The sequence below is a fragment of the Ischnura elegans genome, chromosome 1 (assembly GCF_921293095.1).
Source record: "Ischnura elegans chromosome 1, ioIscEleg1.1, whole genome shotgun sequence".
Classification (NCBI taxonomy): domain Eukaryota; kingdom Metazoa; phylum Arthropoda; class Insecta; order Odonata; family Coenagrionidae; genus Ischnura; species Ischnura elegans.
Genome location: NC_060246.1, coordinates 15455478 through 15469463, shown reverse-complemented (window position 1 = coordinate 15469463; position 13986 = coordinate 15455478). Strand labels below are relative to the sequence as shown.

Sequence of the window (13986 nt, the reverse complement as noted above, 5' to 3'; positions counted from 1 at the left end):
TAGTGATAGAAAATAATCACCAGAAAGTAAAATTAAAAAATATTGCCTCGAACGACACTTATTATTAGAGATGGGTCAAATAGCAGATTACTGGATCTCGAATATCGAATTAGAGTATTATATAATAGCTCGAGTATTCGAATGTCTTAAGTTTCGAATATCTAGAATACTAGAATTGCACAAAGCATATTAAAATTTATTCTTCTATTTCACTTGATAAATGTATAAATAAAAAGGCATATAAGGTGAAAAGGTAATTTTCGGTTGCACTTTTCCTAGGGTATCTGTTTTTGTTGGGTGATACTGTTTAGACAGACTTATTATCTCCTAAGCGAATTGATTTTTTTATCATCTCCACATTATTTGAATCTTGAAATACACTGCTTTTCAATAGTGGATCAAGACTAATGGCAAAAGGGAGTAATTCTTCTTTTTCCAGAAATTCAGACCAACTTTTACCGTAAAACAGCAAATCATTGACGAAACCTTGTAGATGACCATGCAAAAATTTCTTACTTTCTAGAAAATCAACACTGCTATTCACAAGGGTGATAACTTAAGAAACTGTAACTGCACTTCCACCAGCAAGACATGTTGCTCCTTCAAAAACATCCAGAACATTAATCAATTGCTCGATAGCATCCAACTGTGGTGGAGTTATATCTATGTACATTAAAGCTCAGGTTAGAGGCAGCCAATGTTATTTCTTGCTGCTGTTCCAGAAGACGCCTCGTTATTTTCAAAACGAAGTTCCATCTTGTGGGTTCATCCTGGATGAGTTTAGATTGAGAAGTGGTGAAAATAATTTTTTGAATGTTGGTGTATTGATGGTATGCATTCTGTCAGGGGCCCACGTATGCTGTCGTTGAAGTCGCCTACGAGATGCCCCCTTTTTGTTTACTACAACTTAATGAAAATTTCGATCCTTTTTTAACTTTAATGCATTAATGCTGAGCCATTTTTTGGCATAAATAAGCAAAACTGACATCAAAGGAAGCCTGCATCCTCGTAGTCTTTGAGTCCATGATGATCTTTCCGATGAGTGGAACGGTTTGGGAGCTGTAGCTGAACGCGTGACGGAAGGTACCTCAAGAGTTGATTTCTTTCCACCATTTTCAATTTTTGTGGGGGCTATTTTTTCCCGATCATTTTCGGTCCCCCACGTCAAATGCTATCTACTCACCACTCTTATCCGCGAATGTGATGTTGTTCGTCAACTTTCCTAAAATGGTGCTGCATGCACTTAACAGCTAGAGTCCTCTACGTTGCTTCCGAGTCAACTACCAACGACATGGATGCGTCAGTGTATGGCGTGAAATTGAAAGTATTCGAGGTATTTGAGATGGTACTTTAAGCATAATTATTCAAGATCTCAAATATGGAATACTTCCTAGTATTCAAATATTCCCGGATACTATTTGCGTATCTCATTAAGTAATTGCTGCGCACTGAAAGAGGTATACTGAAAGGCTTCTTTCATTGAGTGCATTCCATAAACCTCTACGGAGAATGGACTTACATCGTGTGCTTAACATAGGGAAACGGACTCTTTTACTAACAAATAAACCCCCTTTCAAGGCAAGAGTCATCAATGATCCATGGCCTTCATTTCCCAGCCTCCCATATGTACCTCCTATTTAAAGCTCTGCCGACAAGGTACACTCACACGAGTTGTTTTTTGTCAATATTTTTGCCAGCTAATTCTTTCAGCTTTTTTCTATTGTAATGTACTTTTACTTTAGTTGTGCTTCTGGTACGATGATGAATGGTTAGATTTGTTGTGTTCCTGCTGCGTTTCTTGAAAACCGAATACTTTGATTTTTTTCTGTGTTGGTTAGTTTCATGTATCCAATTGTGAAAGCATCTTTTTTTATGGAAGTGAAGTTGTCATTCCATTTTCGCTGCACTGCAATTAATATTTATTTATTATTTTTTGCTTAAGGTTGTTCTTTTGATTGAAAAATTGAATTCACTTCATTTATTTTCAGATTGTACAAGTAAGTTTACAGTTTTTCTCATTTACATTTCCTGATTCGAACACTATCTTTTCCATTTTATTTAGTATATCGTTTAGTTAATTATGATGGTATTACAGTTTTTTCAATAAAACTATTCATGAAACCACTGCACGCGGATAAAGTTAGCAATTTTCAGAACTTTTGGGTACCAACACTTATCCCACTTTCAGCAAAATGTATGTCAACGCATTATTAGTGACATTTTTTAATATGTGGATTGATCATATTAGGAGCTACTTGAAGATGTCCATTTTCCAACATTGTGTCTGTTTCATGTTCTCCTCGTAAAACCGGTAATTATCAAACTACATACCACATGTACCAGGTAAAATCAATCATGTGCGTCACAGTGTGACAACTCATAAAAATCAATTGTGCATATTCTTCCTCCTTCTTTCCAAATTATGCTTTAGTTTACTCCTTGGGACACCTGTGAACTCAGTTGATATGTTAGAGATTGAAAGTATTTGAGAGCTCAATCATTGTTGTCTTTCTTTTTGTACCACTCATCCTTCCTTGACATAAAATTGATAGTTTGAGGCATGGCTTGGTAAAATTGCTTCATGTTAAATGTTTTGATTTGTGCTTAAATGTCATATGCTTGCATCCAAAATCATGGCTGTTTTTATTTTGCTACTGTTGGCATTAATAAATTTATTTCATATGGCCTCTTTCATTGTGTTTGGATCCTGAATTGGCCTAGACTGAGGTCTTTAAATCAATCAATGTGTATTTTATTGGTCATTGTTAGCTTCAGCATTTATGACTGGTTTATAGGTAAAAAATTTTATGCATGTACCTCACTTTATTCTAGCTTGAGTCTGAAATGCGATCCACATTGAAGGAGGTGATAAAGGAAAGTGTTAATGATTATCCAATGAAGGAAAGAACAGATTGGCTGAAGTGTTGGCCAGCACAAGTGATTGAATGTGTGTCGATAGTATATTGGACTGCCTATGTCTCAGAACAATTTGAGATGAATGCGAGTTGGGAAACGGTAGAATCTCAGCTTGTGGTGAGTAATTTCTATTTCTTTTGGTCCTTGATATGCTCCACTGAGAATGGCATTTTTTTGCTCCATTTATTATGCTGTGATGGTAGATGTCTCACTAGATGGTTCAATCCTCTACAGGGCTGTCAACGTATAAAAAATATTCGGGGCTTGCCCTGGGAAATTTTATAAATATTGAGTTTTAAGTTATTTTAGCCATTTTAGAAGAGTAATATGGTCTACATAAGAACCCTGAAAACTTAACTCTCGATAGCATGACACTCCTGGGAAAATCGACAAGTCTGACACATTATTTCTTCCCCCCAAACTGAATTTTCGAGGGGGCTTGGGCCCTCTCAGGCCCCATGGAGTCGGTGCCACTGATCCTCTGTTATACGTACGTCAAGTACCTTTGAAAGCTTTAGAATAGCAATGAATTTTGTTCCCTGCGCAGTAATTTGTACTCCAGGGTGATGTTCAGGATATGTAATGAGTCACTCATCTCATTCATGCTTGAGTACAAGACCCCCTATTAATTTTCTCCTAAGCATTTTGAGTAAGCATTATCCTAAACATTTTGAGTAAAAAAGGGAGGGACTGTGTTAGGAGATATTCAGTAAGTGTGCAGAAATTTTCATCTTTCTCTTTTTTCTAGCTTCCATTATGGGATTTCACTTTATTCTGCTTTCATTTGATACTGTAGTATAACAGTGTTTCGTATCATTTTAGCTTCAGCTGACGGAATTGATAGCATTGGTACGTGAATCTATTCCTGCCCTATTGAGGAAGACTGTGTGTGTTATGATTACTAAGGATGTTCATTTGCTGAATATTGCTGAAGAAACATTTATCTCAGGCATGCAGTCTCTTACTGACTACCAGTGGTTATCACGACTGAGGTAAGTATTAAAATGCACATTTTATTAATTGTAGTGTCACGAAACACATCATGTATTACAACCCTTTTTGTCTTTTCAAAGACTTGTTCATCATTGGTTCAGTGGTGGATCCAGGGGAAGCCAGGTAGATCACAGACCCTCCTCCATTTCCCAGGACCTCGAAAGAGAATAATATATGTATTCACTGTTCCCTCGTTATTATGTTTCCATGTCCATAATTATCTTAGTAAGCCATAAGCCTTTTTGAACGTCATGCATGAAAGAAAAATTGAGGCACTTCACTAACTCATGTAGAAATCTTATAACTTTAATTTTGAATGTAAAAAAGTAAGCAGAGCATAAAAATACCTTTTCTAAATTATAATAGTGGCAGAAACATTAACTTTGTTTAATGAATCAGACAGCAATAGAACTATGTATCTCTTAAATAAAAGGATAAAATATGAGGTGCATCTGTCTTAACCCATTAATCCCCAGCGTTGCGTAAACGCAACATTATTGAATTGAAATTATTATAAAAAACCTTTGCTTCAGGATAATTTTTTCTCAGGGTTTCTGAATTCCTGAAATACCATTCGCTCTTATTCAGTTATTTTTGGAAAAATACTCATTAAAATAATAATTTTTATTTTACTTCGAAATGTGTCTATTTCGAACCGTTGAAGTACTACAAACTGTAAATATTTTTTTACAAAGATTTATTGCGTGATCTTACCAGAGGTAATGTTTTCTCTTAGTTCTAAGCTTCTTTATTCATCATGTTTATTTTTGCCAAGAACTTTCATCGTTACTGGTATAAATATGGTTGTTGTAAATAATGTTGCGTTTACGCAACGATGGGAATTCTATGGTAGACCAGAGGGCTTGTCTCAATGCATAACGAAAATCGTCAATATGGCTTTTAATCGACAACGTAGTCTTTTGGAGGCAGTTTAGATGCATTTTTGGCACTCACAGGTTATGAGTTTACATAGTAAAGGGTGAATGGCATCTTGAATTCCAACATGTCCATCGGTACGAATTTTACATCGAACACTCTGGTACTTCGTGGAGTCAAGCTGTTGCGCGCACACGTGGAACCGATACAGGGCAATGTCATTCCCATGTCGTTGAGTGAAAGGATTACTTCGTAGACGTTAAATTCAGCTTCAGATGCATTCATTTTCAGAGATGGTGGAATGAGAGGGTGAGAAACCTATTAGTTGAAACAGGATTGTGATGGAAGGTGGAGCGTTCCTCTAGTCGCTTATTGGAATTTTCTCCGTGCAATCCTGAGTTACCTATTTTTTCTTCTATCGCTTAGGTGATGTAAGGCTAATAATCTAGCTTCAGATGGGTTCGTATCAGTGAAATTGTCCTCTGAAATGCATCTTTAATTCTCATCCAGTAATTATATCAATCATACCGCAGTCGTTTTTGCTCGGCTTTTGGCTAAATAATTTATTCAGGGGTTTCCTTCAGATTTATAATTGAAGAAAATTTTATCCGTTATTTCTACGCCTCAGGCGTATACTTTATAAGAAGCGTCAAGAAGGTAACTGAAGAATATAAATTGATAGGAGAGGCGATTTATAATATTTTCTTAACTTTGGAACTACAATGGGGATTACATCTTCTCAGTATTTCAAATATTGCAGGAGGTGCTGCAAGGTAAATCACATTTTACTCAAGCAGTATCAAAAGAAAAATCGTCCAGTAATCGTGCACGCCCAGGTAAAAGATGCAGAAAACAAACAGTGGTTCATCTAAATGTGAAAAAATAGAATCTACCTCCGTAGGAGTCCCGAATTTCTGTGTGAAAAAGGCAATAGAAACACATATTACTCAGTATGGAGGCCACTCACCAATTGAGCTCCGTCACTTATTTCTCAGTGGAAAATTAATTGAATTAATTTTGAGCTACTCAATAATTACGCTGAGGAGATAAATAACCATACATTTACTCAGATGAGGCAGATATAAAAAAATAATTGGAATCGTAATGTTGTCGGGGTATCATATATTACCACGCACTAAGTTGTACTGGACAAGCCAAGAGGAGATGTCGCATTTGTGCGGCAATTTATGACGAGGACTTGGTTTGATGAATTAAATAAATATCGACAGCTCTCCGATAATTCTTAACTACACAAAGTGATACATTTTTGAAAGTTGGACTTTTTCTCAATAGATTAAACCAAAATTACATTCAGTCAGGAATTTTCCTAACAAATGGTTCCATATTTCAGGTGGCACACAGCTAAAATGTTCATTCGTGGCGAACAATTTAGAGTAGGTTATACATTGTGGTGTCTGGCCTCATCTACAGGCTATCTATATGAATTTTTGCCATATGGAGAGGTGGAACTTGAAAGTGATATGCCTAGGATTTGTAAGTTCACTAGAAGAAACGGTAGTAATAAATTTACTGAATTTCTTTGTTAGTCTCCGAAAATTCTTGCCAAGTATTTTGATAATTTCTTCATCAGATACAATCTATTAGCAACTCTTATGTGATAATTGTTATTTTTCAACGGGAAAGAAAAGAGGAAATCGAATGGAAAAGTGCGCACTCATGTCTTAGAGAGATTTGACAAAAAAACCTAACAAGGATCTCTACTATTCGTTTGAGAGGTCAAAATATATTCTCTTAGTGCGATGGCATGATAACTCTGTCATCGCTGTTGCTTTACATTATGGGAATATGGAACCCATAGTAAGGACGAAAAGATATTCGCGGAGATTCCCGTAGAAAATCGAAATATCATCAACGATTACAATCAGGGAATGGAAGGGTAGATTTTCTCGATAATTATGTTGCATGTTACCGTATCCAGATTATGAGCAAAAATGGAGGTGGCCTCTATTCCGAAAAGGGGTTGACAGTGCAGTGGTGATTTTACGCCTAAGTCACGGGCAAAGCAATTCCTCAGTTAGAATTTCGGTCAGAGATCGTAAAACTTTACTGAGACAAGAAATCGTTTCCAATACAATGGCTGATGACATTTGGCATAAAAATCGGTGTCCACCTGCGGGACACCTTAGAAAAAATAACATGTATGTGGGGTAAACCGCAGCATGCCCGTCAAGGGAGATTAGGGAATTTCATCCGCAGGCTACATATAATTCCCGGCGAAGATGTCAAATTTGCAAATCAAGGATAATTATGTTGTTAAAAGTGCTACGTTTAATTCCACGCAGCATATTATTGAACATTACATCAGAAAAGACGATGAAAAATAAAATATGCAACCTAAGTTTTGAAAAAAATTTTTTTGCTTTTATTTTCCGGAGTTTTCCCAGCGTTGCGTAAACGCAACATTATGCAAATCATATATTATGCTGAATATAATAATTTTGTCCGAAAATTAATCTTAATTAGGCCATAATTAACCGTAAAATGCGAAATTACCGAAGTTAAACGCCCTATGTGCAGTCTGGGGAATAATGGGTTAAATCTTCATAACAAAAAAAAAGAGTTGGATTGAAATCTTTGTTAGCAAAATGAAGAACGGCTTTGTTGATAGAAACTGATAGAATGAACCGTAACCGATTTTTTGTTATTTCATGAGATAGTTTAGTCTAATTACCTTTAAGATTTAACATAGTCCTGCACACCCATGATGAAATTATTTCTACCACTGATATTTTGCTATATTATTTTCAAAACTGATTTTATTTTTATTTAAAACGAGCTATCAAAGCCATCTTAGGTGTGTCCGTTAGGACTCCAGGTAGGCCAATATTTGAAGCTCTTGACATTCTCACACTCCCTTGTATATATATTCTGCAATGCTCTATGTTGGTTAAAAACAATCCTTCTCTATTCCCACCAAACAGTGACTACCATTCATACAATACACGTGGTAGAGGCAATATACATGCATTTGGGCACAATTTAGAGTATTTTAGGCGAGGTCCTTTCTACCCAGCTTCCCAAATATACAATAAGCTCCCAAGTTCTTTAAAGTCTGTCTCTTTTCCGGCCATTTTCAAAAGCAGATTATGTAAAATTCTTTGTAACAAACGGTATTATAACTTGGCTGAATACCTGGAAGATATTCTCTAATTGATTTTTTGTGTACTGCATATATTGTAAATTTGTATATTGTATTAGTATTGTATACAATATCTATGTTTCCAATTTGACGAGTTCTATGTCACATGACCAGCAGAACAATAAATTTTTTTATTATTATTATTATTTCTACCGCTGGTATTTTGCTCTTTGACTTTCAAAACTGTGATTTTAGTGATCTAAGTGATTACTTAAGCAATGTTGACTGGACTGAGATTTTATGCAATCTTGCTTGTGATGATGCTGTGGATAGATTTTATGCAGTTCTGCATCAAGCTATTAGTATTTTCACTTCTGTACATAAATGGAAAGAGTAAGTATCTGAAATGGCTCTCTCCAGCTCTCAAGCTTCTTATCAGTGGAAAGAAAATTTATTATTATTATCTCCAAAAATACAAGAAAACAGGTAATTGCACTGATTATGAGAAATTTGCTGATGCACAAAAAAATGTAAATCACTCGGCAAAAGCTGCTATGATAACTAGAAAAATATGGTCCTAAGAAATATTTTCATTAATACAAAATTTTTTGGTCCCATGCATCTAACCTTAGAAAAAGTAATCATATTCCCTCTACAATGTACCGTATTTCCCGGCCGATAAGACGCACTTTTTTTTCTCCTAAATGTGCTGTAAAATTTGCCTGCGTCTTATGCGCCGATGGTATACGGATATCACGGGTATAACTCCGTCCTATAATAAGCAACCGTTTTGACAGGATAAATAATTACCATTAAGTATTTTTTAGTGTATCAGGCATTGAAAATAGTTCAATTCATTAAAAATTTTGATAATAGCACTCTTTTGAGCAGGTTGTTAGAAACAAAGTTTTAATACGTCGATGTCTAACTCCTTTAAAAAAATTCCCGGATAAGTCAGAAATGTATACAATGTAGCATGTTTAGTTTAATCTTGCAATGGGTGCTGCTGCAAAACTTACATACATTGAGCTAAAGGAGATGTCATCTACATGCTAATACATTGTATCTCTCACGATAAACTCACGAGTCTACCGGCACCACCGGCACTCAACCTTAGGTAACAAAGTGTGAGCTCGGTGTTCCGTCAGTTCAGCCGTAATACGTATCTTTCTATTTAGTCTGCACATGTGCTTCTAAACACAGAAACTTGGTAATTTCTGTATAAAAAGTCAAAATTGGAATAACCTAATGGGATCTAAAGAGAGAAGATTGTCGTACAGTATTGCGTTTAAACTTGAAGTCGTGAAATATGCTTCTGAACACGGCAACCGGGCAGCTGCAAGGCGTTTCGGCCCACCTCCAACCGAGAAGATGATACGAGAATGGCGGAAGCAGAAGGTAGATTTAATGTATGCCAATAAGAGTAAGAAAACTTTACGTTCATGTTCTCCGAAATGGCCGAAGCTTGAGGAGCACGTTAAGACCTGGATAATAAATCACAGGAAGAACGGGATCACTGTTTCAACAAAAATGATTTTAATGGAAGCGAGAAAGTTGGCGATAGATATGTCTATTGCCGATTTTTCTGGGACAACGTCGTGGTGTGAAAGATTTATGAAGAGAAATGGTCGGTGCATGCGTACTAAAACCACAATAGCACAAAAACTGCCACCCGAATACGAAAGAAAAATCATCGAATTCCATAAATACGTACTTAACCTGAGAAAAATGAAGTGTTTTGAAATAGGACAGATAGGAAATATGGATGAGGTTCCCTTGACATTTGATGTGCCATCAAATAGAACTGTGGACGTTAAAGGTGCAAAGACAGTTACGATAAAGACTTCCGGCAACGAAAAAACACGCTATACTGTTGTCCTTGCGTGTTGTGCTGATGGTTCAAAACTCCCTCCTTTGTTGATCTTTAAACGAAAAACGCTGCCTAAGTGTACAATTCCACATGGAATTTATATCCATGTTCATCCTAAGGGATGGATGGATGGAGAGGGTATGAAACTGTGGTTGCAGAGGGTGTGGTCCCGGCGTCCAGGTGGACTTCTGAAGAAATCGTCTTTGTTAGTGTGCGATCAGTTTAAGGCCCATATAACAGAGTCCGCAAAAATCCTTGCTACAGAACTGAAGACGCATCTTGCTGTGATTCCTGGTGGATTGACTTCTCAACTGCAGCCTTTGGATGTTTCAATCAATAAACCATTCAAGGGATTTATGCGTGAAGAATGGATAAAGTGGATTGAGGCACCAACTCACGATTTCACACCGACCGGAAGAATGAAACGGCCGTCAATTTCTACCGTTTGTGAGTGGGTGAAAAAGTCCTGGCAGAAAGTAAAAACTGAGACTATCATAAAGTCTTTCAAAAAGTGTGGAATCAGCAATGCGCTGGATGGAAGTGAAGATGACATTTTGTATGAGGAAAGTGACGACTCCCGAGAAAATATGTACGCGAATGATTTTAGCAGCAGTGATGAGGAATTTCTGGGGTTCTATGATGAATAAACTCTGATATATTTGCTCATTAATAATTTTAAAATTTTTTAATATTAAAGTTCCGTTTTTATGTAAAATTTTATCATTAAAATTCTTTTTTGTATTATCCAAGTATTTTAGTTTTTTTCGTAAATTCTAACCTGAAAAATCCAGGTGCGTCTTATGCGCCGGTGCGTCTTATAGGCCGGGAAATACGGTACTTAAATGTTAAGAGTTATTATGATGTATCTAATATTCTTGGTAGTTTTGCTACCTGTTTCTCTTCTGTTTATACATTGAGTACTATGACTATTCAACCTTGTTACTGTTTTGATCAATCAAACTCTTGGCATTTCCAGATTGTATGAGTCTTAATGAATGGTGTAATAAGAATCACATGCAGCTTAACATAAGAAAGTGTGTAGCGATTGCTACGTTGAATGAAATTCTTATGAAGTTGCTGTGGAGGAGCGTTTATTACAGCTTCATAATACTGACTGATTTGGTAGCAGAGATGGCTTGCTCATATGGATATTGGCAGCGAACTCTCTCGAACGCAACGCTGGAACTTCCTTGAACATTCTGGAATTTCTCTGGAAAGAGACGGAAAAATTCTGGTCTGTGCCAGGGTTTGAATGTGGGCTGTGAGTCAGGAACAAACATGGGTCAGTCTGATTGGGAGTCAAACACCTATGCACTGGTCCAACTCCAAGCTGTGACAGATAATGCACCACAAGTGTAATGTTGTCACATATTTTAAAAACAAAGCTCCTGTTTTATATAATTATAGATTATTAGGGGTATCCTAGAAAGAGTTACTTTTATGTCAGATTAAGGAGTAATATTTAAGTGTTAATTATCTTTTTATTTGTATATTGAACATATTGTAGCTAAGGCCAACAAGGCTAATGGCAATAACGTTTAATATAATTCATGAAAATTGGCTAGTAAAATCTTCGTTTTAAGTTAGATATTTATCAATAACATTAATGGCAGTCCATCTTTTTGTTAAGTAATTATTAATTACTCCTTAAAATAGCATTTTTTATCATTTTATATCTCGAATACTCTGCAATAAATGGACTTTTCGGAGATAAAATAAAAAAATCCTATCCAAAGTCTACTTACAGAATTTCACTGAAGATATTCATTTTAATATGCTTTCCTACTTCATGTTTTATCTAACTGAAGATATACCATCAAAATTTGGAATGCTGGTGTAAGATTTATCAGATCTTATATAGACAGTGTTGATTGTAATTCATTTATGAATTTGTCAATGCAGAATTTTATTGGGTAAAAACAGAAATACATACAACAGAATTGGTAGCAAGAGAATGTTGTGAAGAGTAGATAGCTTGCTGAAGCAGAATTTCTTGTTTTTGACAGGGGAATTACCTACATGACTTATTTTATTTAGTCGCATTGTTTTTTCAATAAATTTATTCATCACCATAAGTCCTCAATCCTAAGATTGGTGTGACACAGCTCTCCATTTCACTCTCCTATCTGCTAGCCTAGTGACGTATTTCTTCTCTTTTACATCCTTTACAACCTGTCCTATGAAACTCATTCAGGGCCGTCCCTTACCCTTCATCCCTTCCACTTATCCTCCACTTTTGTCTTCATCAGGCCATAATGTCTCATAATGTGGCCAACTATAATAAGTTGTCCTTAAGGTTTTCAGAAGACTTCTCTTTCTCCCACTCTTTGTAGCACTTCTTTGTTACTTACTCGGTCGATCCATTTTATCTTCATCACTCTTTCGTAGCACCACATTTCGAATGCTACCTCTCTTGACTCCTATGCTGTTGCCAACGTCCAAGCCTCACTCCCATAGAGAAACATGCTCCATATGTAGCATCTGATAAATTGTTTCCTAACTTCTATAATTGGTTATTCGGCTTCCTTGGCGACAAAACTCTTTCACCTTTTCAAGCTGTTGTTTTCCTAGTTTTATGTTTGTCCCAGCCTCCTGTCTTTTGCAGCAATCTAATACCTTAGTCTTCTTTTAGTTGATTTTCAGCTGACATCTGGTCATTGTCTGTGTCTTCTTCAAATCATTCTCTGTATCAGCTATGACCGCTATGTCATCAGTAAATCACAGTATACTTATTCTTTCTCCATGGATATGGACACCCAGAGCCTTCTCTTTTAATTTCTTTGATGGCTTTCTTGGTGTAAACATTAAAAATTACAGGTAACAGGGCACACCCTTGTCTCACTTCTTTTCCTGTTCTTGCTGTCACATTCTCCTAACTTGACTTGTCTGCCCATTCTTGACTGCATATTTTACACATTATAAGAATAAGCATAGACACATGTCATTTCTTATTCTTCTCATGTTGAGGAAATAATGCAGTAAAATTCATAATTTATGATGGATTAATGATGAGTTTTTACTTATCTGCAATTCTGTCAGTCTGTAATAATTTTAAAGAGGTATCTGTTGATGCTTAAATAACATTGATTTGATGAAACTAATGCCATTCGCATACCTAAATTGAATCCTAAAACAATGTGGCAGGCCTTGCTAATGCATTGATTACATGGTGTGATGGGTTACTTCATCATTGACTTCAAATGAAACATGTTTCCCCCGGCTCAAAAGAACATTAATCAGTTTCTTAAAACCCAATAGTCAAGTACTTCAGGAATATAATTATTGAATGCATGAAATGTTTCAATGTGTGATGGTTTCACCATATAATGCTTCGAAGTTACAACTGAAATAATGTCTACCTTTTCATATCAGTGATGTTTCGGACGTAATCAAATTTTGGCCATTTTTATTATCAAATTGACTCAACAGGTGCAAATTATAGGTTTTATAAAGAACAAACTACCTGTTGTATTAGAGTAGAATTTATTCTAAGATTCATTAATTATCTTATGAAAGTTAATACTGGTGTCGAGTAGTCCTTGTTCTGCATTAATGTCCTTAAGTTATGATACAAAGCTATATTTCAAACATGAGTACACCGATGCTTTCTCTTGGAAACTAAAACTGTTACTTGTGGCTTATACTCATAGATGATATTGGACAGGGTTATGAGTAGAGATGGGTCGGTTCCAGCACCCAGTTCTCGGTCCTTCCGGCTCTTGGCATGTGGAACCGGTATCAGGAACCTTGTCGCACAAAGTTGGTACTTTGGAACCGGCTTGAAATGGTCGTGAAGATTTGAATTTGGCACCCAAAGCCGAAATGGTCCGCAGCGTATTCGAGGCCAAAAAGTGAAAAAAATATTGAAAAATGCATTTATCACTTTCCAATTGCATGCAATCCACCTTTTTTTTATTAAGGGTTTACACGTATGTAAGGGTTCATCAGTTTGTCGCCCTCGCCACAAATATAATATTTCCGAAGCCGCGAAGGCTTTCAAACAAGCCAGCTTTTGCCTGCCGCCGTACATGACACGGCGTCGTTCTTTCAACTTACCATTTGTCTCTATGGATGTCCTCAAACAAGTCGAATCATGCCATTGACGGCAAAGTGCCCATTTCAATCTGGCCCAATGAAATACAGACAATGCTACATTGAGGCCGCTTTCAGAAAAAACGACTTCTTCCCAGTTGCCGTTCACGTGAAATTCAGGTTTCAGAAAACACGACTC

The 13986-nt window shown here is 36.4% G+C and overlaps 1 protein-coding gene across 1 annotated transcript in view; it reads left to right on the top strand.

The window, feature by feature from the left end:
* LOC124154384 (dynein axonemal heavy chain 12-like) overlaps nt 1–13986 on the top strand; it is a 242984-nt gene that overhangs the window by 65126 nt on the left and 163872 nt on the right. The window contains exons 22-23 of the mRNA XM_046528076.1: nt 2833–3033; nt 3739–3908. Coding sequence (XP_046384032.1) covers nt 2833–3033; nt 3739–3908 — 371 coding nt within the window. The remainder of the gene's footprint in view (nt 1–2832; nt 3034–3738; nt 3909–13986) is intronic.